General features: G+C 48.0%; 1 protein-coding gene across 5 annotated transcripts; it reads right to left on the minus strand.

Annotated features, from left to right (window-relative positions):
- Positions 1-6,458: 6,458 nt before the first annotated feature.
- Positions 6,459-20,930, minus strand: TBATA (thymus, brain and testes associated). Of its 5 annotated transcripts, XM_078150605.1 has the most exons (7): positions 20,835-20,930; positions 19,224-19,279; positions 15,860-16,086; positions 12,822-12,986; positions 11,506-11,597; positions 9,757-9,915; positions 6,459-6,572 (listed from the first exon to the last, which is right to left on the minus strand). In XM_078150605.1, exons 1-7 carry the CDS (start codon positions 20,856-20,858, stop codon positions 6,561-6,563), a joined length of 735 nt encoding a protein of 244 aa, XP_078006731.1. In that variant the 5' UTR covers positions 20,859-20,930; the 3' UTR covers positions 6,459-6,560. The 5 variants fall into 5 exon arrangements, with proteins under 5 accessions (XP_078006731.1, XP_078006730.1, XP_078006728.1 ...); XM_078150604.1 differs by lacking the exon at positions 6,459-6,572 and having other exon boundaries at positions 9,220-9,912; XM_078150602.1 differs by lacking the exon at positions 6,459-6,572 and having other exon boundaries at positions 9,220-9,915.
- Between the last annotated feature and the right edge of the window lie 3,154 nt (positions 20,931-24,084).

Below are 24,084 nucleotides of genomic sequence, written 5' to 3' on the forward strand. Positions count from 1 at the left end.
TGTGGTCCTGCTCTCCATCCCATTCCACCCTTTGTACCAATGCCAGAATAAGCTTCTATATGCTACTCCTCTAACTGAAAAGTCTTCACTTGCTCTCTATGGAGCCTGCTAGGGGGCACAACAGAGTCAGGAAGACTTGGGTTCAAATCTCGTGTGACCCTGGGCAAATCCAAGGCCTCATGAGTCCAACCTCACAGGGTGTTTGTGAGAATCAGACAAGGTAACGCACTCAGAGTGCTTGACAAACCTTAGAGGGCCATATAAATACTGGCGATTATTACCTACCAAGTAATAATATCTTACCTCCTTAACCTGCCATTCAGAACCCTCTGTAACCTCGTACCACCTTATGCCCTGCTCCCTCCATGCTCACTGTGCTGCAGCCCCATTCCATGACTCTCCCCCCTCTACCAACACACCAAGTTTTCCTTCCTCCTCACCTTTGCTTAGGCTGTTTCCAGTGCCTGGAATGCCTTCCCTCCCCCCATTACCAGTTGAATTTCTAACATCCCTTTAAAGCTCCAACCAAAAGCCACCTCCTTCAGGAAGCCTTCCATACTCCCCCTTAGACTCCGCACGTCGGTTAGTCCTTATTAGGGACTTAGTCATTTACCGAGAGATACCATCTGTACAGAGCTCTACAGAGCACTCTAGAAATGTGTTTCTGTTGCAAGGATCAGAACATGCCTCATATCCAGGCTGTCACTGCCAGATTCTAAGCTCCATAAGGCTGGGAATGCCATAGGATTTATACTTTGCACCCAGGAGGGCCTTGATAAAGTCTTACTAACTTTGATTCTTCTCATTGTCATGTTCCCCCTACACCTGGCAGGCAGAGCTAGTTCCAGGAAGAGATCCTTTGGATTCAGCAGGGAAACAGAGAAGCTGGGAAAGGGGTTTAAAAACTGGGGTGGGTCCACAGCTCATGTGGGGGACCATAAAGCCCTTAGGTCCCCATTCTAGGCATACTCTACCCTGTCCCAGTCCTGCTTAGAGGCAGAGACCAGGCATCCCATAAACTGGTGCTAGGCTAAGTCTGGTCTAGGTCAGGTGACAACTTCCTTTCCTTCTTCCCTGACCCCTAATCTATGATTAGGAAAACAGTGGAGAATCAGGAAGTCATTGGAAGGAAAAGGGACTATTTAGCCTGGAAAAGAGAAGGCTGTGGGCAAGAAGCTGAAAGAAAGACTGAATTTGTTCTGCTTGGCCCTAGATAGAGCAGGGGTCCTTAGCCTGGAGTCCATGGATCCCCCAGAGATATCAGAGAGTCTGTGAACCTGGATGGGAAAAAACACATCTTTATTTTCACTAATATTTCCTTTATATTTTACTTAAACATGCTTCTCAGAAGGGGGCCATAGACACGCCCAGACTGACTGGCCGAGGGGACCAAAGGAGGTTCAGACGCCCTGGTCTGGAGGGCAGAGCCAGGGCCGGTGTGGGGCTGGGGCAGCGAAGCATCGTGGGTCTCAGTAAAGGAGCTTTCCAACCATCAGAGCCGTGGCTTAATAACAGTAGTGAGGTCATCATGAGAGACGTCCAAATGGGTTGTCTGCTGTGTCCTTGGCCCTGCTCCGCTCCGCCTTGGTCGTGTTATTTGGCCCCAAGTCTCTTCTCCAAAAGAGGGCAGGGCTGTGTCATATCTATCTTTGCATTTCCAGAGTCTGTCCCAGGGTCTTCCTGCGGATGAGGCCACTCAGGAGGCAAAGGGGAGAGTGCTGGGCTTGGACTGGGAGAGAGCTGTGTCCACATTCTGCCTCAGACACTGTCTTGCTCTCTCTGGGCCTCGGTTTCCTCATCTGTAAAGCAAGGTGCTTTAATGGCCAGCCACTCCAGGATGTTTGCCAAGAAAACCCCAAATGGGGTCACCAAGAGTCAGACACGCTGAAAACGACTCGACAATGACAAGAAAATTGTCTCTCCCAGATCTAAATTTACAATCCTAGGAAAAGTCTGAGAAATCCTTGTTTAAATTGAAGCAGGCGATAGGGACAGCTAGGGATGGGTGGGAGGCTGGGCCAGATGAAGTCATCCTCATTGGCCTGGAGCTGACTACCTGCCCAGAAGTCTCAGTGGCCCAGAGGTCCAAGACAGGGGAGAGCCTTGTTCTGGGCCGTGCCAGGGGAAAATTGCCTCCAAGCCTTTGGCCTCCTTGGGAGCTATGGGTATGTGGGAGGGCTAGCTGCAGGCAGGGTAGACTCTGTCTGGGCTTACTTGGGTAGGGGAGGGGATGCTTCAGTGGAGATCATCCCCTCTCCTGGAATAACCACTCAGAGCGCGTGGCCTAGGGAGTGTGGGTCAGCAGTGTTATCTTTGTAAACCAAAGACAACGTATTTTATTTTACAGAGATCGCACCAGGGAGTCACCCGTATGAAGGCCGTCCCTCAGGAGAACCCCCAGCGTCAAGTAGGAAGTGCCGTTGCATGGGACGGTTGTGTAGATGGGGGGAGTCCTTCAGGGGCTCAGTTACATCTTCTTCTTTCTTCTGGATTTTTGCACAACTGTAGAACCTCAGCTTTGCCAATGCATTCTGGGGAAAGAGAAATGATGCTAAGAAGGGAAGGGAGAGGAAGGGAGGGGAAGAAGGGGAAGGAGAAGGTTGCTCAGCGTCTCCAACCTAGTTCTGCCCTGGAGTCTGAGACCAAGCTGTGGGTGCAAGGGAGGCAAGGGTGCCCAGCTCAGAGTCAGAAGTTCTAATCTTGGCGTGGTGGCTTACTTCCTATGTGACCATGACCAAGTAATTTCCCTTCTCCAGACCCTGGTTAAATAAACAAATAAAATAAAAAAGTTGGACTAGGCCCCTTCTAGACCCACATCCTAGGATGGGATTGTGTGACTTTGGACCAGTCGCTCTCCTGAGCTGGGCCTGGACCTGATTGAGTAAGCCCTCTTTCCCATGATGCCTTGGCATACTTACCACATGGCTGCCCTGATGGTCAAATCTCTGTTTGCCTGTGACAGGTTCAGCTACAAAGGAAAGTCTGTCCTGGCAGACACGGTCAAGGAGTTGGGGCTGATTGGTCGGGTCTCACAGAGGACCTCAAGCTAGAGGGAGACCCCTTCTTGTCCAGACATCAATCCCTCCCTTTATCAATCCACCCACATTTCTTAATTGGCTAATATGTGCCAAGCACTGCATTAAGACTTTGAGCTGATTCATTTATCTTCTTGGAGGGGGGGCATGGGGCCCTGGCCAGCTGACCTCGGGGGTCTTAAGTCCGGTTCTTGGTGCCACATTTTAGTATGGACATCGACAAACCTCACTGGGTAATCAAGCTTTGATGGAGAGGCAGCTGTAGGAGGTAGTTTAAAGCATTTATAAGCACTTACTATATGCCAAAAATTGTTTATTCTAGTTCATTCCTAGAAGACATGCTATCTAAGGTGGGAGAGTCAGTGAAGTATTGGAAGGGCCATCCTGTGACTGCGGGCTAAGGCTTGTTCTGCCTTGCCCAAGAGGGCAGTACTAGGGGCAGTGGAGTGATTGGATGGGGTGGGTCACTACAGAGAGGCATATTTAGTTCTGTTGTCTGAGGCAGGATTATTCCTGGTTCCAAGTCTGGGGCTGTGATCTATCTATCAGCTGCCTTGGACACTATGCGACCCTGTACAAATCCCTTTCCCTTCCTGCGCCTTGGTTTCCTCATCTGTAAAAAAAATCACATCATCTTTGGTATCTATACCTCATAGGGTTACTGTGAGAGTTGAAGGAAATTAATGTAAATAGAGCACTTTGAGAAATTTAAAGTGATATGTAATTATCATCGGCTGCTCCAGTGAGGCCTGGGCCCTTAGGAGGGCTCAAGCTAATATAACAGGATTTGGAGTCCAAACAGAACATAGGGAGGCAAGGCCAGCCTTATCCTTTTCAGTAGGAGCCCGAAGTCCCACTGGGAATAAGCTGGTCTTTGATTTTGGCACTATTCCATCCATTCAGTATTTTATAACTCCTAGAGGAGGAAGGGGTAGGGCACTGAAGCTGGGAGCAGCTCTGATTTGGGGCCAAACTGACTTCATTTTGCAGACACTAGCCCCTCTAGACAGGGTGGCTGAACAGTCTGAGCTTTGGGTTGGGAGTGAAAAGCAGGAGAGGGAGGGGGTCCCTGGCTTGGCCAACCCCCTCAGCGATCAGGGTGGAGGCAGGGATGGCCGCTACCAGGTGACTTACTAATGTCACACTATTCTCCTGGCACCCCTATTTCCATGACCACAGAACACAGCTTGAGAAACTTGAGTCTTTAGATTTTTGAGTGGAATGGATTTTACCTGGTTTTTCATGTGATAATACAGATTCTGCCTTTTCTTTTGGTCTGTCTTGACTACGACCAAACATAGAGAAGTTTGTTACTGACATTCAGTCAGTTAGAAGTGGAGTAGGAGTGTGTGTGTGTATTGGAGGTGCGTGAGTGTGTGTGTGTGTGTGTGTGTATGTGTGCGCTTCTAGGCTGGGCCATTGATTCTCCCATTCCTTGTATTTTGGTGGCCAATGGGTTACTCCCTTCAGGAGAAGCTGCCAGGAGGAGCCAAAAGCTAGTCTGGTCAGTGTGGATTATCTTCAGGACTGCCTAGATTTACTATTGTTATTATCATTATTAGTAATCATCATCATCATTTGGCAAGATTTGATTCCAAGAAATCTGGAGGCTATGGTAAAGAATCCTTGGATCAGAAATGCAGATAATTCTAGACTTCCTCAGCTAGATAGAGGCTAGCCCCCATTTTCTCAGTGATTTAGAAGAGACCTGGGTGGCTGGCTAGTTTCCTCTATACCTGACCAAGAATCCCCTCTGACCTTCCTGGCAAGTGGTCATCCAGCCTTTGTCTGAAGACCTTCCCCAAGAGGGGCACATTGAGTTCTTCCTGTGGCAGCCTATTTTACTTTTGGGTAGATCTCATCATTAGATATTTTTTCCTTACATTAAAATGAAATCTGCTACCTTTAAAACTTTCCCCCCCCCACCCAGGAGCCTGCAGGGATTCCAAGGGTTGGGCAGGGATAGGACCTTCATGATGTCATGTCAATGATATTACAGTAAAAGTCAGCACTGATAAGGGTGGGATCCTCTGGACCTCCAGGTGAATGACATCTGCCTCTGAATGTTATAGGGATGGGTCAGAGCCATAACTGTAGAGGGAAACCAGGGCTCTGCCCCAGGTTGCCAACCTTCCAGGAGATGGAGCCTAAGTCCTCTTTTCTTTTCCTATTGTATCACTTCCTGGTGTGTGTGTGTGTGTGTGTGTGTGTGTGTGTGTGTGTGTGTGTGTAGGCTTTACCTTAAGACACCATAAGGATCCCACCCTACCCTACCTGTGTGACCACAACTTCTGTTCCACTGAGGGTCTGTTGGACCACAGGTATCATTGTAGAGGTGGGAAGGAGACTTTCTTCTGTGCCCTTCCTTCCAGGAGCATTGTCACAACTGCTCTGTACCCAACCAGGGAAGATTACCCTCTGAGTGTCAAATGTCCCTCCCCCCCATCTCTGCTATAGGCACCAGAATTCCTAGTTATGACTCTGGGATGGAAGATGTTAAAAATATGACTCAGTGCTGATGAAATCCTGTATTTCTTGGAGGATGGGGGAATGTTAACTTGTTCCCCAAGACAACAAATGTAACTGAAATGTATACAGCGCTTGAAGGTTTGCGAAGGGCTTTGTATACATTGTCTCCTTTGAGCCTGACAACAACCTGCTGAGGTGGGCACTATTATTAAGCCTGTTTTATAGACGGGGAAACTGAGGCTCAGAGATGTTCTGTGAGTTGGGCATAAACACAGAGCTAGTGAATGTTAAGAGGTGAGATTTGAACTCAGGTCTGCTTTAGCAACTAGTTATAATTATGTGGTCAGGTGAAACAATTAGAATTCTCCTTAGTTCAGATGCCCTGCTCTGCCTGAAGACTTCCAGGTGTTCCCCTTTTGGGGACATTCTAAAAAGGATTCCTGCTCAGGAATCAGGGGGTTGGCCAGACAGACTTTGAGGTCCCTTTCAACTGTGGCAAGTTGGAACCCCAGCACTTGCTTTAGGATTCTGACTCTTCCCTTTACTTCTGGTGCCCTTGGACAAATCATGTAACTCCTCTGGGCCTCAGTTTCCTTCTATATAGAATGAGGGTTTGGACCCTGATTCTCTAAGCATCTGCCTTGCCCACTTTACAAGGTTGAGGGGAGGTTAAATATATTGGCCCTCCAGGAGGGCAAGAGGGTAAAGGAGGCCTGGGCTAATGTAGCCTCAGATGAGAGGTGCCTTGGGAGGGTCTCTTCTCATCTCTGGGCCTCAGTTTCTTTCTCCAGTAAATGAAAGTCATTGGACTGTATGATTTCTAAGGTCTCACCAATTGGGACTTTTAATGATTTGATTATGTGCTGGGACTTCTATCCAGCGTGACCTCAGGTTTGGCCCACCTTTGTTTCAGACTCCTCTGTAGTGTCAGGCTTTGACCGAGAAAGGCTGGGTTGTTGGGGCTGATGGACCGAGTTGTCATGATCCTGTCCTCTGGCAAGCATATCAGGGGCTCGGGTATCAGCCCAGCCACAGCCGTCTGGAGAAGACCCAGGACTAGGTCCTTTTCTGCAATGAGGGTGTATAACGGTGAGCAGGGGCAGTGGGAAAGGGAGGGGTGTGTGTGTGTGTGTGTGTGTGTGTGTGTGTGTGTGTGTGTGTGTGTGTGTGTGTGTGTGTGTGTGTGTGTGTGTGTGCGCACTGGTCATCAGACCCACCCCATCCTGACTCCCTGGTCCTCTGGACCCATCTGGACAGGTGCTCAGGATCTAAGAGGCAAGTTCGCCTTTTTGGCAGCCTCATCTCTGGCATAGGAGAATTCAGGGCTGGCCTGAGAGAGAGAGAAGTCTCCTTCCTTTCTTCCTCATGTTGGCTTTGTAGCAGCCCCCCTCCTCCCCACCCTTCTCTCTCCTCTCCCTCTTCCCGTAAAGGACTGCCCACTCTCTGTCAAGCGTTCACCTTTAGGAATCCCACCTGCCATGAACCCTCCACCTCCATACCTGAGACTACACCTTTGATGCCTCCATCCCTCAGCATCTTCACGTAGATGAACCTTCAAGGCTCATGTTAAATGCTGCCTTGTACATTTTTGTCTTTATGTCTCCAATGCCTTGAGCATTACCAGATTTTTCTTTTTTGTCATGTATCTGTGATTTTTTTTTTTGGATACTGGACATATGATTCGATGTACGGAACTCTCTACCAATGGAGACCCAGCACCTGCTGCATCTCAGAGTTCCCTGGGAAGCTCTGAGAAGCTGAAGAAGGCTTGTCTAGGGTTGCACAGCCAGTTATCAGTCAGAAGTACAATTTGAACCTAGATCTTCCTGACTCCGAGGAAGGTTTTCTATCTACTACATTACAATGCATATAGTAGGTATTTAATAAATGCTTGTCTAATGGAACTGAATCAAACTAATAAGTGTGTATGAGACCTGGAATGTGTCTTGAATGTCTTTCGGGAGTGAATGTCCGGTATTTCCCAGGTCACTTTGAGTTCTGCATCTAGTGGTCCCTTGCTCTGTGAGGGTCTCATGGGAGGACCATGAGGAAAGGAGAGGGGACCTTGCTTGGCAAAATATCTGTGTCCTGCCCAAGGGCTTCACATAGTTATAGAAACTCAGGGTTTTGGCCCCTTAGAATGAAGGACTCCAGGAATCCCAGAATCTTGAGAGTTGGAAGGGACCTGAGAGACCAGTTGACCTAATGTGTTCTGCCTCACTCTGTAGGACCTTACCCCTGGGGCTAGCTGAGATAAGCCAGTACTGGATGGCAGTCAGAGAATCTGTCTGTAGGATTTGACACAGCAGTTCCAGGATCTGTTGGCAGAAGAGTCTGGTAGGCAGGTAAGTATGACTGAACTCATGAGCTCACTTGATCATGGGGATCAGAGCTCACAGCTATAGTTGGACATTTTCCATGCCCTTCTCCCATCCCCACCTGCCATCTCATCTCCAGGAATACTTGGGTGTGTGATTATTCTGAGTACTAGAGATGTCCATGTACTTTCTGTTCCCCTCTAAGGTGGGTAGCCTTGACTGTAACATTAGGTTCAGAACTGTGCAATCCAGCCTGAATGTAGTCAGATGGTGCCATGTCAGTGAGCAAGGATAACTCTTGTTCATCCTCATCCCCAGGGATAAGGGAGAACTGCACAGAACTGACATGTTAAAGTCACTGTTTTAGCTCCCTACATTCTTGGGGTGACTCCATTTCTTTCACCTTTCTTGGCATCAGCTAGAAATGGGCCTGCCCCCCTAGGATGTCCTCTAGGGACTGCACCCAACTCCTAGGGCTCAGGTCTCACCTTCATTTCAGGGTGGGGAGGGAGGTTCAGACTCTTCCTAGGGCCACCATATGGTAGCCACAGACTCAGGGCCCCAGGTAGAACCAGTCTCCAATTTCAGAATCCTTGGTATAAAGTAGTTCATTGGAGGGGGCAAGTTCAGAAATCTATGTCCCAGAGTCAAGCTCTGTTCCGACATAGCAATGGGCTTTCTCAGTAAAATCATGAAATGGAACAAAAGGTAATTTTTAGGTCTCTGCCCATTATGGGAACCCACCCTCTCTCCAGTTCAGAGCCTCTCCCCATCAAAACCTATTCATTCCATTTCCCTTTCTCCTTAGGGCCCTGCTCTCTCTCTCTCTCTCTCTCTCTCTCTCTCTCTCTCTCTCTCTCTCTCTCTCTCTCTCTCCTCTCTCGCTCTCTCTCTCTCTCGCTCTCTCTCTCTCTCTCTCTCTCTCTCTCTCTCTCCCTCTCCCTCTCCCTCTCTGTGTATGAGACAGAGAGACAGAGACACACACAGACAGAGACAGAGAGAGAGCTAAGAGACTGGCTTGTGTTAAAATATAAATATCTGATGCCTTCCTAGATAAATATTCACATTCAGCCAAGGGCCTTTCATGCTTCATCCACTCAAGTGAGGAGTTTCCAGGGAACTCTAGGGACCAGTGAGTTCTGGGTGATTCATAGCCTAATTTGACAATGGCCAGGACCTGTCCTGCTTGGGAATTCAGGGGGTTAAGAACATGGCTAATCATGATATCCCTAGTATGAAGATGACGGTAATAATAATAATAATAATAATAATAATAATAATAATAATAGTGAATATTTATATAGTGTTTTAATGTTTGTAAAGCACTTTAAAATATTGTCTCCTTCCATCCTTGTTACAACTTTGGGAGACGTAGGTGCTATTATTATCCCCATTTCATAGATGAGAAAACAGGCTGAGAGAGATGATTAAGTGACTTGCTCAAGGCCACACAGCTAGTAATTGTCCAAAGAAGAATTTGAACTCAGGTCTTTCCTTACTCCAAGTCCAACACTATTTGTTATGCTACCAAACTGTGAGTATATGTGATTGTGGCACCAGCAAGAGACCCTATTCCCCATATGTAACTCCTTATCCTCCAGTTATTCATTATTAGAGCTTCATTCCTTTGGCTTCAAGAGTCCATTTCTTCCCCTTCCCTCCTTTAAAAAATGTCTTCTGGAAGGGTCCTGGGGAAGGTGTTATTGCACAGGCCTTCATCAGAGATGAGTTAATACATAGCTGAGAACAGGGATAAGACACAGGATTGGGAGGATCCATTTTAATGAAGGCTAGCCCCATTTGGGACAAATGCGCAGCTCTGGTTAACAGCCATCTAGTGGATAAGGATTGGGCTCGTTGGGAGGCCCAGGGCCTCATTGTGAAGCTTGGGAGCTGGCCTCCCTGGGCTTCTCCTCTTCACCTCTCACACTCACCAGTAGTTCTTGGTCCTGGACAGCAGGCATCATATCTTTGCTCTCAAGGTTGCCTCTATGGGAGGTTCGGGGGGCTCGGCTTGTCATGGTCCGTATGTAGCCTGGGATGAGCCTTCCCGTCATTGGGGAGTATTGGGCCAACCTCTCTGTCTCTTCCTTCTGACAGAATTACAGATGGTCAATCCTGGAAGGGACCTCAGCCCCCATCCAGGCCAGCCTGTCCTATCAGAGAAGAGAATGTCGAGGGCCAGAGAAGGGAAGGGACTTGGCCAATGTCACCCAGCTGGTGACAAGGCTGGGACTCTTCTGGAAGAGACTCAGGACAGAGAAGCAAGAGACAGAACCCAGAAGAAACAACTAGGCTGGTATCTACCTCATCTTTCTTTACTAAATCAACAAGTATTTATTAAGCACTTACTAGGTGTCAAGCATGGCACTTCTCCAGCCTGAAGTATTTTCTCTGTCTCTTCTGTATGCCTAATTCTACCCACCTCTCCAGGGCCCAGCTGAAGTTCCTCCTCCTTCAGGAAGGTCACCATAACATCCCCCTGCTCTGAGCACCTGCTCCCTTTGGAGTCTCAGCAAGACAACTTCAAGCAGATATTTATGAAGGACCTACTGTGTGCAACATTTGACAGCGTTGTCTCCCGTGGTTTTACCTGTTTATATCTTTTCTCTCCAACATGAAATTCTAAGTTTCCTGAGAATGGAGACTTGTGGAGTTGGTAGACCAGAGTTTGGGCCTAACTTTAAATACCCACTTAGACCTTGAACAAGTGACTTAATCTCTGATTCTGTCAAATGAGAGGATGGGGTGAGCTTGTGGCTCCTAGGAGGACTCATATCTCAGAGGAGAGAAGGAGGGGCCTGCCTCTTGTCTGACCTAGAAAACCCCACTTCCATGCTCTACCCTGGGCCAGCAGCTCTGGCCATCTCAGGGCATGGGAGAAACAAGACAGCGATGGTCTCCTCTCAAGCAGAGGGCAGTAAGATCATGCTTATTTAAAGGGGAAGGAAGTGGTCTTAGGGCTTCAGAGACTCAATTCAAGGCCTATTTCTCCTACTAGCTAGACTCCTGACCCCAGACAAGTGCTTTTTCCTCTCTGGGAGTTTCTTCTGTAGAATTAGGGAATTGGATAATCCCTAAGGTGCCTGTTATTTTATAATTATATCCTTTCTTATACAAATAGGGAAATGGAGGCTCATAAAGGTGAAGTGATTTTCCCTGGGGGATTGAAGAGCTAATTAATAGAGGAGCTAGGACCCTGAAATCACGGCCTTTGATTCTTAGTTTAGGTCAGCTAAGAGGAGGCCAATTCCAAAATCACTCTGCTGATGCTCTTTATTATATGGTGCCATCCCAGAGAGGGTGGGATAACACGGGCCCAATGCCCTCTTTTTCTTTGGCCCTAAATTGCTTCCTCCAAACCCTCCCCCCAGCTCTGTCTTTACATATCTCCCTTCTCCTCCCCGCAGCTATGCCTTCACCTACTCCCTTCTACCCAGCTCTGGTCTCCCTGCCCTCCTTTTCCCCAACTCTTTCTCACCTCCCCCACCTTCCCTTTTCCCCTCCTCCTTCCCTCCTTCCCGCATCTCAGTTCTCCCCTCCCCCCAGCTCTGTTTTTCCCTCCCTCCTCAACTATTTTCTCCCCTTCTTCTCCTTCCTTTTTCCCCTTCCTCTCCTTCCCAGGTCAGTTCTCTCTCCCCTCTCCCTAGCTCACTCCTCACCTCAGCTGAGTTCTCACCCACCTTTTTCTTCTTCAACTCTGCTTCCTTGGAGAAGGCAGCCACCTTGGAGGCCAGTTGCTTTAGCTCCTCTCTCCAAATACTTGACAATGAACCTAAGAGAAGAGGCCAGGACAGGGGACAGAGTGGGAGTGCTAGGAGAAGGACTTCATAACCTAGTACCTGTCAAGATCTCTGGTCTCTGGTCTCTGGTCTAGTGGCAGAAGCCTCCCCTTCCTTCATCCTCAAGCATCTCACACAAGGAAACAGAACTACAACTAAGATGAAGGATTTGGACCAAAGCATCAACATCTAGGGGATATTGTTTCTTTCCTGGAGTGGGGAAGGGGATGGGGAAACACTGCTTCCTCTTGAAGCAAACCGGAGCCTCTGTCCCTACACTTCTATTGACCTGTGACATGTTGGAGAATGGGGAGACTAAGGTAGCTCCAGGAAAAGGCAGAGGAATCAGGCTGACAGGGGCAGAAATCCAGGGAGAAGGGGGAGAAGGAGGGAAAGGACAACTCTATTTTTCCCTCCCCTCCAACCTCCCATGAATAGAACCATTTTTAGGCTATTTTTTCCAGGACATACTTTCTCCCGGCCTTTGAAACTCTTTCTGCAATTTCATTGCCTCTGCCCACACTCTCAGTGCTCTTCAACTTAGCCTTAGCTTTGCCCAGCCCCCATCCTCCTCTGCCCTCTTTTCCCACTGTGCTATCCTCTTCCCCTTTGTGCCCCTGGATTCCTGGTTCCTCAAACTCTTCAGCTTCTCTTTTTGCCATACTGGGATTGTTTATACCCCTTAGACTATAAGCTGCTCCCTGTTCCCAATCCCAACTTCAGTGAATATTCCCCTGGGGTCAGAATATCCAGTTATAGCTCTGCTAGGAAAAACTTTTCACTGGAGGTCCAACTTTCTTCTTTTCCTCCCATATTTTAAAAGTAAGAATAGGAGGCAGGAAACAGGTACATCCTGCCTCTCTCTTCCTTCTGTCCCAACAAGCTTTCTCTCCTTTCCTTTTAAGGGGGGAAGGCAGAAGAAGACCAGATCTTTGTCTTAAAGAGACTGGGAAGGAGGGATGAAGGGAACAGTTCTGAGGATCTTAGGTTTGTAGACTCCTAGGCACAGGTTTATGGGGGGAGGGTGACATATTGGGGGGGGGAGAAAAATCTTAGATGCAAACTACACAACTTCTCAGCTATCACCTTGTAATGTGACCTCCTCCTTTCCCTCCTGCATAAGGCCACCCTTGGGGAAAAGGGAGACGGCCACAAACCCCAGATCTGGGCACAAAGATATCCTTGGGATGTCTCTGAAGGGCTGCTGCTGTACCTACTCAGGGTTAAGCGGGGTTCCACGAGGTACTGTGGGTCTCCGATGGGCATCTGGACTTGGGGTGCTCCTAAAATGTTGGTGGAGATGTTGGAACTGGGTCCAGGTAGAGGCAGTGAAGGGTGAGTTATGTTGTCTCTTACAGTGCAAATGGGATTCCCAGAAAGATCTGCCAGGGAAGAGGGAGATGTTGGACTGGGAGGTGAGAAGTATTCATTCATTCATTCATTCATTCATTCATTCATTCATTCATTCATAGGGACAGAGACTGAACCTGTGATTTCATTGGTATAAAGAATACCTGGATAAGGAGTCCAGCTTTACCAATGCACGTTGACACCTTCTCAGAAGCTTATAGGCAATTCCTAAAGCACTGAGAAATTAGGTGGCTTGCCCAGAATCACACAACCAGTCACGACCAGTCCATGTGAGAGACAGGACTTGAACAGACCTCTTCCTGGCTCCCAGATCAATTCTCCATGCAGCTACCTCTCATTCCCTCTTAGGTTTGGCAAATAAGGTTAGGGTTATTCATTCCCTTATTGAATGTCTGTTCAATTCAACAAGATTTATTAAGCGCCTTCTCTGTGCCAAGTACCATGCTAGGCACTGGAGATACACAGACAAAAATGAGAATGTCATAAGTTGTCATAGAAGGAAAGTGTCATGGCTGCCAAGTGTCATAGCAACCTAGTCCAGCCCCATCATTTTATGGAAGCCAAGACTTCATCCCAGAGAGGTTGGGCAAGTAGATCGCCTAAGGTCACATAGGCACTAGTAAATGAATGAGAAAGGCACTTATTAAGCACTAAGTACAGAACCCTGGGCTGAGCTCTGAGTATACAAATGGAAAAGCAAGGGAATCCGCGTCTAGGGATTCACATTCAGATAGGATGAGGAGATGAGTAGGAGTAAGCAGGGATCTCTGCCCTCATGAATCAATCCACAAGGGGGAGACCTGGGGCAGGGCAAATCGCACAGCTGTCTTCAAGTATTTGAAGGGCTGCCATTTTAAAAGTTAGACACGAGGGTGTGAATCATCTCCTGTGGGAGGAGGGCAAAACAACCTGTGTGCATGTAAGGGTGACCAAAGACCCTGGCCTCAAATAGACCAATTCTGGGCCAGATCCTGGAAAAGGTCAGTGCCTCTCTCTGGCTCATGGCTCAGCCTTGGGAAATCTCCTCTTGTGCTCATTTGATAGCTTGTGTTTCTAGGCTTTCCTTGGAAAAGGGGTCCCTGGCTCTCAAGGGCTAATGTGGGTCTTGGGCATGGGGCAATATTTCTTTTGCCCCACTGGAATGGGGACAGTGTCAATGACTCCCAGGAGCTCATGCACAAGTTCCGAAACACAGAGGGCAGTCAAAGAAATAAGCCATCAATGTCCCCCTCAGTCCTCCTCCTCCTTCCTGAACTGAACCTCAAGTTGCTATGGAGTTAGCCTCGACATTCCAGGGAAATGTCTTTCTCCCAGTCCTTTTTAATCCCCAGTGACAACCTAAGATTTAGAATTCTCTACTTAGATCAATGGATCTGAGTCTCTGCCTCCACCTGGTGGCAGCATATGCAAATGTCAAGGACAACCATTGAGGTTAGGGTAGGGAGAGGTTCAAAACCCTCTGCCAAACACTCTGGGAAAGTCATTTCCCTTCTCTGGGATTCTCATCTGTGAAATGAGAAGGAGTTGGATTAGATGGCTTCTAAAGTCTTTTCCAGCTTTAATTCAATTATTCCATCACCTAATTATCTTTAAAAGGGGAGTGGAGGTAAGGGGGGGTGCATGGGTCTAGATCACCTGTTGGGTCCCTTCTAGTTCTAAATTGGTGATCTCTAGGGACAAAGGAATGGAGATTTGGGGAGCTCCGATGCAGGGCGTTTACTCCCCTTCGAATGTCCCCTATGTCAATGAAATCTCATGTCGAATCTCTCTCTCTCTGTGTCCCTTAGAGTAAAGGCGTAAAATGCAATTTTTAAGGTACTTTCTGAAGATCATCTATTTTTACAATGCTGTTTGGATGCGAAAAGGCAGAGGAGCATCTGAGGTCTCTTCTAGCCAGAGAAAACCCTCCTTGAATGTTATTAATAAATAAAAGCTGGCATTTACATAGAGATTTAAGGTTTGTCTAGTACTTGGAAGCCACTATCTCACGGGATCCTCACAATTCTTAGAGGTAGGCAGTAAATGTGTTTGCAGGTCCATTTTACAAGTGAGGAAACTGAGGCACAGAGAGGTTGGGGAAAAGAAAACAAACTTATTCACATTCTGGCAGGATTGTAGGTCTATGTCTCCTGGTTTCCAGTTCAGGGGTCTTTTCAGGAGTTCTCCAAAGCTGGCCCAGAGAACAGAGTCCTGTCTGATCTAGGACTCGGGATTTTTGGCTCCTGTTCCTGGTTCCCCATCCCTTCTCTCAAATTCCATGCCTTAATTTCCCAATATTGTATTTTTTAAAATGGAGGTGAATCTAATGGATGGAGGATTATGCTGCTTAGGCTCATGCTTGGGATGTGGAGGGAGGGCCAGCTGGACTTTTGGAAATTCTTCTATAGGGATTTTGGGAGTGGGGGGGGGAGCAGCCATGGCCTGAATCTGCTTGGTGATCTGAACTTCTGGGGCTCCCCTATTGTCTGTGGGGAGCTCCTTCTGAAAGGCAAGTAGGTAGTACAGTGGAGAGAATGCTTGGACCTGAAGTCAGGAAGATCTGAGTTCAAATCCTGCCTCAGACACTGTGTGAATCTAGTCAAGCCCCTTGGTTTCTACCTATTTCAGTTTCCTTATCTGTAAAGTGGGGATAATAATGATATCTACCTGCCTGAGTTGTTGAGAGGATAACATATTTGTAAAGTACTTTGTAAGCCTTAAAAGAGCTACATGAATGCTAATAGTTGCTATTTTTGTTATTATTATTAATTTGTTTTTATTATTACTTCCAGTTTGGGGAGAATCATGCTTCCTCTATGCCTCTATCCCCGACACTGACATTTGTCCCCCCTTCCTGTTGTCTGTTTCCTGCTTCTCCCCTCTCTGCACCTGCTCCCCCGCTTACCTTGAATGTGATTGGGATGAGGATTGTGTCTGGAGAAGAAAGAGTTGTGGCTGAGCTGCCCAAAGCGGGGGGTGCTCTGGGACCGGGACCGGTCGACTCTGGGCACTTCCTGGAGGCAGATCTCTGCCCTCCTGGGAGTGAGTGCTGTTTCTTTCTGGCGGGAGGTGCTCCGGCTCCTGGACTTCCTCACTAAGTCCTTTCTCAACGTGCTGGTCTTGGCCCTGAGACTGAACAGAGGCAGAAGGGGAAGGTGGCTCCGTGGCCCCCAACCCGGCACCCCCCTGATGGCGAGTCAGGATCACGGGCTGTCAGGGCTGGACGGGGCTTTTGAAAACATCTAGGCTGATCTTCCCATTTTACAGATGAGGACACTGAAGCCCAGGGAGGTAGTGAAGAACCTTGCCCGAAGTCGAACAGGTAACAAGCACCAGAAGTGAAATGCAAGCCAAGGGCCTCTGATGCCAGAACCAGGCCTCCTCTGGCTCCATCATTCTGCCTCTCCAACACACAATCATTCAGTAACAGAATGTTAGCTCTGGAGCGGACCCGAGTACTGGCCCAGAGTCACAGGTCTAGGATCTGAACTCCGGTCTCCCACCTCCAAATCCCAGGTTATTGTGAGAGGGTTCCCATTTGACCAAACCCAGGGATCATCTCCAAATTCCAGAAAGTGAAGGTTGTTAGCACTTACCTTCTCCTCCAAATGGCTGGGGATGGTGTGATGGTCATTTAAAGGGGAAGTGGAAGGGGCTGGCGGTCTTAGGGGTAGGAGGAGAGGGACTTTCCGTGCGCTGGGGGTGTGCTGAGACCCAGCTACTGCTACCCAAGCAAAGCCTGGAAGCGCGTGTAAGACTATCCCCCAGAGACAGAACTTGGCAGGGGCCCAGCATCCTCCCTTGGGCCAGTGAAGCCCTTGCCTTTATTTCTCTAGTGAAAGCCCATCTATCTATCTATCTATCTATCTATCTATCTATCTATCTATCTATCTATCTATCTATCTATCTACCTATCTATCTATCTACCTATCTTTCTTTCTTTCTTCTTTCTTCTTTCTTTCTTTCTTTCTTTCTTTCTTTCTTTCTTTCTTTTTTCTTCTTTCTTTCTTTCTTTCTTTCTTTCTTTTTTTTGAAAACCCATCTTTCTACATCTTCTTAAGGCTTGTAAGGTGTTTTCCCTGCAGTGACCCAGTAAACTAGGTGGGGAGTGGGGCACAATAATTTCTATGCCCATTTTACTGATGGGGAAAATGAGCTCAGAGGGGGAAAGTAACTTAGGAGCGAAGCTCTAAGGCTGGAAGGAATTTCCGTAGGCTATCTAGTCCAGTCCTCTCACCTTACAGGTGAGGAAGGTGAGGCCAGTGACAGGCCCAGATCACCTAGGGCACAGTTCTGGTGCTTGAAGCACATTCAGTTGGCTGGGGGTGGGGAGTGGTGTTACAGGGTGACAGTTTGCCTTGATTAGAAGCAGGTGTGTGTGTGTGTGTGTGTGGGTATGGGTGTGGAGAGGTGGTCTAGATGGTCTGAGCAGTGGATAAACTTCTGATTATGGTACAGCAGAAAAAGCTCTGGATTTGGAGTCTGAGGACTTGATTTTGAATTCCACTCTATCACTTATTACCTCTGCAACTTTAGTCAAGTCACTTGACTTCCCAAGCCTCAGTTTCCTTGTTTGCAAAATGAGGGGGTGGGCCTGGGTGGCCCTTGGGGGCCCTTTCGGAGTTTCGACCATCTGACCCCAGAGGACTCAGGAGAGAGCCGGCAGTGACCCCAGGAGGACAGAGCTTGTGGAAGTTTGAGTGGGAGCTTCACGTTGGCCCCCTTCCCAGTGGCTTCCCAGTTTCTCTGAGTGGGGAAGCCTCGGACATCACCTAGATAGGAAGCTTCCCTTCCCCCTTCTCTTTAGAAAATGCTCAGGGCCTCGATGGAAGCCCCCAGCTGGGGCCCACTCCAGGCAGGCCTCCCAAGGCACTGGGCCTCCTGGGCCTCAGTTGGTAGTTAAGATGCCCCAAGCTTTCCTGCCTCCGGGCAGTTGCTTCCAGTCTTCCCCAAGCCTAGAATGCCTCCCCTCCCCCCCTTTACTGCTCATCCCTTAAAGCCTCTTCACATGCTTCCTTCTCCTGCAGGTTCTGTCAGATTGATTCTTTCTGTCGGTAATGAGCTCTCCCACGCAGTACTTCATTTACCACCTACCCCAGTGGCCTTATGAGAGGCAGCATGGCCACAGTGGGGAGAAGGCTGGCCTTGGGGACGGAAGGACCCGGGTTCAAGTCCTGCCTCTGAACACTCAAGCTGTACTTTACTTTTCAGTGATTCCAGGCCGCTCTCAAGACTAGAAGTTGCTAAAGGGTATTGGTAGATGGAGTTTCTCCAGTGGAAGTGCTTTATACTCATCTAGTCACAGTACTAGAACACTCCCTTCTCCTGGATTATTGTGCATCATAGTGATGTCATCGATACAACAACCAATGTACAACAATTTACAGGACCACCACCAAAATGTCAAAGAAAACAACCCAGGAAGACTTCAAAACTCATTGAGACCAGCCACCATCGCCCTGGAGCTGGAAGGGACCTTCAGGTCCAAGTCCCAGGCATGTTTCTAGCTTACAGGATCATTCATCTAGAGCTAGAAGCAATGTTGGAGGCCTCATTTTACAAATGAGGAAATTGAGGTCCACAAAGATAAGGCGACTCACCCAAGGCTATGCAAAAGGCAGATGCAGGATTGGAACCTAGGCTATCTGACCCGAGTGGAGCAGTCTTTCCTTTGTACAGCTCAGCTTTCTCAACAGCAAAGCATATTGCCAACCTCTTGGCAAAGAGTGGTGGGCTACAGGTAAGGAAAGGGGCATGCATTATCAGACATGGCCCAATGTGTGGATTTGCTTTGCTTAAGCATATTTATTTGTGATGAGGAGGGCTGTTGGCAGTAGTAGGGGATGGTCACTGGGAGGAGAGCACCAGTAATACATTGTTAAAAACACATCAACAAACACTGAAGAAATAAGCAGAAAAAGTACCTACTGGACCAGACCCAGAGGAGGTTCAAAGCCAGGGTAAAACCCAATGTCTGCCCTCGCCACGCTTATAGTCTAATAGCTCATCTAAAAGGTATGCCTCCTCTCACTGCCAGTCAAGGGCACAGCAGGCACTTAATGCCCTCTCGCTGAATCGACCTGAACTGAAGCGTTCTTCATCCTTGTCTTTGGTGGATTGTTACACCCATTTGGGTGAAGAATCATGAAGGAAATACGGTGTCAGCCTGAACCTCTTTTTGTCCTTAATTGCTCCCTTTCCCCATCCCTCCCCATCCATCCTCATGTCCCACAGCCTCCCCTGGTCATTGGTTGTGGGGGTCAACTTACTTTATTTGAGAATGGTCCGACATGTCGATCTTATCTTCTGGGGTTATTTCAGGATTCTAAAACAAGGCCAAGTGGCTGTTGGTAACAGTGTCTGAATGAGACAGAGAAAGAAGCAGAGAGACAAATAGACAGAGAAAGAGAGATAGAGACATGCAGGGAGAAGGAAGAGAGAGACAGAGACAGAGGACAGACACAGAGAGACAGAGAGACAAAGAGAGACAGAGACAGAGGGAGACAGAGAGAAAGAAAGACAGAGAGACAAAGATAGAGGTAGAGAAAGGGAGGGGGAAAGAGAGAGACAGAAAGACAGAAAAATACAGAGAGACAGAAAGAGACAGAGGGAGACAGACACAGAGAGACAGAGAGACAAAGATAGAGGTAGAGAAAGGGAGGGGGAAAGAGAGAGACAGACAGAAAAATACAGAGAGACAGAAAGAGAAAGAAAGAGAGACAAAAACAGAGATAGAGACGTATAGTGATCAAGGGAGAGAGAGATGGGGAGACAAATAGATAGAGACAGATGTGGGGACTGGGGAGGCTTCTGGCGGAATGAAGCTTAATCTACTCTTTTTTTTTTTTTTTTTGGCTAGGCAATGGGGTTAAGTGACTTGCCCAGGGTCACACAGCTAGTAAGTATTATGTGTCTGAGGCCGGATTTGAACTCAGGTCCTCCTGAATCCAGGGCTGATGTTCTATCCACTGTGCCACCTAGCTGCCCCTTAATCTACTTCTTAAGGTCGTCCTTGAGGTCAGAGACTGGGGCTTGGTGGGCCTGAGATAGCTTCAGGACTGACCCCCAGCCTCAGAAGTGAACAACCCCCTGCCCAAACTTCTCCAGGCTGGCATGACTAGCCTACGAGGCACGGACTTCCCAGGGAAAGTCCAGAAGGTCTGAGATCACCTCGACAAAGCCAGGCAGGCCGCTGGCCAGCAGGTCAGGTTAGCTTCCCCTGGTCTTCTAGAATCCCCTTCTATCTAAAGTCACTCATCTCCCCATTCTCTCCCTAGTGGTTTTCCACACTTGGGGAGGGCTCTTCTTCCAACTGAGCTCTATCCAGCCCCCCTGACTCTCTGCTGGGTAGGGACCCTAGTAACTGCTCTGGGACATCAGGAAAGGATCGACAGGGAAGGTGGCTCAGATGTCCACGGAGAAAGAGCTGAGCTGGCCTGAGATCTGGAGAGAAGGGGGTACATGTCTCGGGGTTGATTGTTAATCTATTTCTCTCGCTATACCTCATCAGTTTCAAAACTCCTCCCAGCCTCACCCCCTTCTTGCTTACCACCAAATTTGGGTGAAAAAGGATTCCTAGCTTTTAGAGCTGGAAGGGACCTTAGAGGTCATCTGGTCTACCTCCTTCATTTTATAGAAAAAGAAACCAAGGTTTAGAGAGGGTGAGGGCCTTTCCAGAGGTTACGCAGCTAGTAAGCAGCGGGGCTGAGATTCCAGCCAGGAACTAACCTAGGGTTCTGGGTCTTGTTGGGTGGCCAGGTTCCTGCCTCCTGCCCAGCCCTGCTGCTCAGATCTGCTGCAGGTCCCTCTCCAGAGGGGGATATAGCAGCCCCCTAAGCCTGCCTCTGGGTTTGGCTCCCCAAGCAGATCTCCAGACTCACTGCTTCGGCTGTCAGCTCTATCATGTGGGCAATACTCCCTTGGATGGCCGGAGCTCAGGGGGAACTTTGGAGTCTCCAGACTTCTGTCCGGCCAGAGGCTTTGCATTGTGACTTTCTATGTTGTGGTTGCTAGGTTACCTTTGCCCTCTGGAATCTGCTCTCCCTCATCAATCCCTGGGACCCCCTTCCCCTCCCCTAGCTCATCTTTCCCCACACCTGGACACCAAAGATTCACGGTCCCTGCTGGGGGGTTCTTCAGAGCCATCCTGACTTCCTAGTTACAAGATTATTGGGAAGAAATAGAGACAGGAGACAGAGAAGAGTCCTAGGAGAGGTGGGGAAGGCTGAGATAATCAGGTGACAGAGAGGGCTCTGGGAATAGTTTTTTGACAGAAAACTCTGTCTTTCTACTTCTAGACTTTGCTTCCACTTGTCTGTCTCTGTTTCAAAGGATAGTATTGGACTTGGAGTCAGAAAGATCTAAGTTCAAATCTGAGTGACACTGGGCAAGTCATTTAACCACACTCAGCCTCAGTTCCCTCACCTGTAAAATGGGGATAATAATAGCACCTACCTCCCAGGAATGTTGTGAGGGTTAAATGAAATAACATATGTAAAGCACTAGGTAATTCTTAAAGGACTCTTTAAATGCTGGTCTGGAAGAGTCTCCTGGTCCAATCCCCTCATTTTATAGATGAGGTATCTTGGGCCCAGGGAAGTTAAGGGACTTGCCCAAGGTCACACAGGTAATATATTTCAAAGACAGGATTTGAACTTAGGGCCTCTGACTCCAGAGCCAGGGGTCCCCCCAAACAACATAGCTGTCTCTTCCAAATGACTCTCCCACTTCCCTACTTCAGATAGAACCTTGTAACGAAGAAATATAGTGAAGCAAAAGAAATCAGCACATTGGCCATGTCTGAAGATGTATGCCTCATTCCTCACCTTTCTCCAGGAAGCAGCAGGTGTCAAGCATTGATTAAGCACCCACCACATGCTAGAAGACCTATATGGAATATGGGTATCTCTCCTGATAAAATGCGAGCTTCCTGGAGGCAGGAAATGTTTCACATTAGTCTCAGAGCTAGCTGCTGTGTAGACAGGCCACCATGAGGAATCTTCCTTAGAGTGTCTCCATCCTGCCTTAGTACCAGAGAGAAGCCTTTTCAGTGGGAAAATGTGCAGCAGTGTGGTCTTTTAATTGGTTTTGGAGTCATTAGACCCGGGTTCAAGTCTCAGTGATGATGCTTAATTAACCATGTGACCCTGAGATGTCTCTGGACCTCAGTTTGTTCATCTGTCAAATGGGGACAAGGACCCTTAGTTTGGCCAACCTCCCAACATTGTTCTGAGAAAACCTTGTAAATGTTAAGACTGGATAGCAATGTGAGCTATCGTTATGATAGATCGTCATCATCATTACTATTATCATTATTTTTAAGGTAGAGAAAAGACTGAAGATTTCAGAATCCGTGCTAATTGTCCCTGCCCCAGCCCCACCCGCTTGAGGATCCAGTGTTTCCAGGGAGCTGGCATAGCCATAGTCTTCTCCACGTGGTTTATTGGACTTTTGGCCACATTTGACGAGCTACTCTGACAGGTTCAGGTAACTGAATCCTTTCTAGTGGGGAAAAGCGAGTGGAGCAAGGCTGCAAGGTGGCCTTTCATGCCCTAGGCTCAGGGCAGCAGGGTCCCTCCATGAGCTTGGGCTCATCAGAGGGCCCACAGCGATCCAAGCAGCAAGCATTATCTATGTAGATGCTATTTCCTCCCTCCCTCCCCCATCATAAGGTCCCCAGGGGCAGGTGCTTTGGCCCTGAGTAGGAACTTAATGAAAGTTTGTTGAAGCCTGGAGAGCTCCTACTTCCCCTGCATGTAGAGGGGAGTTTCTAAATGCTCATGGAATGGCCTTGGGGTCTGGGGAGCTCCCTGCTCGGCACCTGGCTTCTGACTGGATCACAGCCAGCTGGTCTCCAAGCCTATTCCTCTATCTGTAAAATGGGGCCAAGGAAACCCAAGCAAGTCACCTAGCTTTTAGCACCACAGAGATTCAGGTAGATTCTTGTCACTGGCTAATTACATTTCTGCTTTGGATTGGCTCCTCTTGGCTTTGTCTGGATACGACAAGAATGTACTAACAATTCAAGGTACCTGAGCACTTTGCTTTGTCCCATCTTCTAAGAAAAGTCCAGAAACTGTCGAGAATAAACAAAGCCTCGCTCAGGAGACCCCCAGTTTTTTAATTGCAAAGAGGCCAAACCCTTCATTTTATAGATGAGGAAACTGAGGTCTAAGAGGCTGAGTGACTTGTCCGAAGTCACACAGGTAACACGCTTTGGAGATGGAATCAGCTGAGCTTGGAATCAAGAAGATCTGAGTTCAAATCCAGCCTCAGACACTTACTAACTGTGTGACCCTGGGCAAGTCACATAATCTCTGTTTGCCTCAGTCTGCTTATCTGTAAAACGGAGATCATAAGGGTTATTGCAAACCTTAAAGCACTGTATAAATGCTGGCCATTATTATTGCAAAGAGATAGTTTGCCACAAGGTTTTGCCAAGAGAGGTTCAGAAAAGGAAAAAAAAAAGGATTGAGGATTGGGCTTCCACCTCTTGGAATTTCTGGTTTCCTTTAGAAGATATCTCAGGTGCTACCTTCTATCCAGAGCCTCTAATGATCCTCCCTGTTTCCACCCCCAAAGTTGTTGTTATTGTGCAGTTGTTTCTGTCATGTCTGACTCTTCATGACCCCATTTGGGGTTTTCTTGGCAGAGATACTGGAGTGGTTTGCCATCTCCTTCTCTAGCTTATTTTACAGATGAGGAAACTGAGGCAAACAAGGTTAAGCAACTTGTCCAGGGTCACACAGCTAGTAAGTGTCTGAGGCCAGATTTGAACTCATGAAGATGAGTCTTCCTGTCCCCAAGCCAGGGGCTTTGTGCACTATGGTGCCACCTAGCTGACCAATATGGCTTATAAGATCATAGAGCCCATTGGATGCTGTTATGTCCAACCCCTTTGATTTACAGGTTAAATGACTGATCTAAAGTCACACAGGACTGAAGCCCAGGTCCGGTTCTCTTTCCAGAGGCATCACACTGTAGTGGTTCTGGAAGACACGGGTTCAAATCCTGCCTCTGATCATGTAAGCTGTAGGAGCCTGGGTTAGTCATTTAACATCTCAGTGCCTCAGGCAACTCTCTGAGCAGTTGTCCATCTACTTCGGTATTAGGAGCTTCTTCAATCAGTTT

This window comes from Phascolarctos cinereus, unplaced genomic scaffold (genome assembly GCF_003287225.1).
Source record: "Phascolarctos cinereus isolate Bilbo 61053 unplaced genomic scaffold, phaCin_HiC Scaffold_3;HRSCAF=262, whole genome shotgun sequence".
In the NCBI taxonomy this organism is placed as follows: Eukaryota; Metazoa; Chordata; class Mammalia; order Diprotodontia; family Phascolarctidae; genus Phascolarctos; species Phascolarctos cinereus.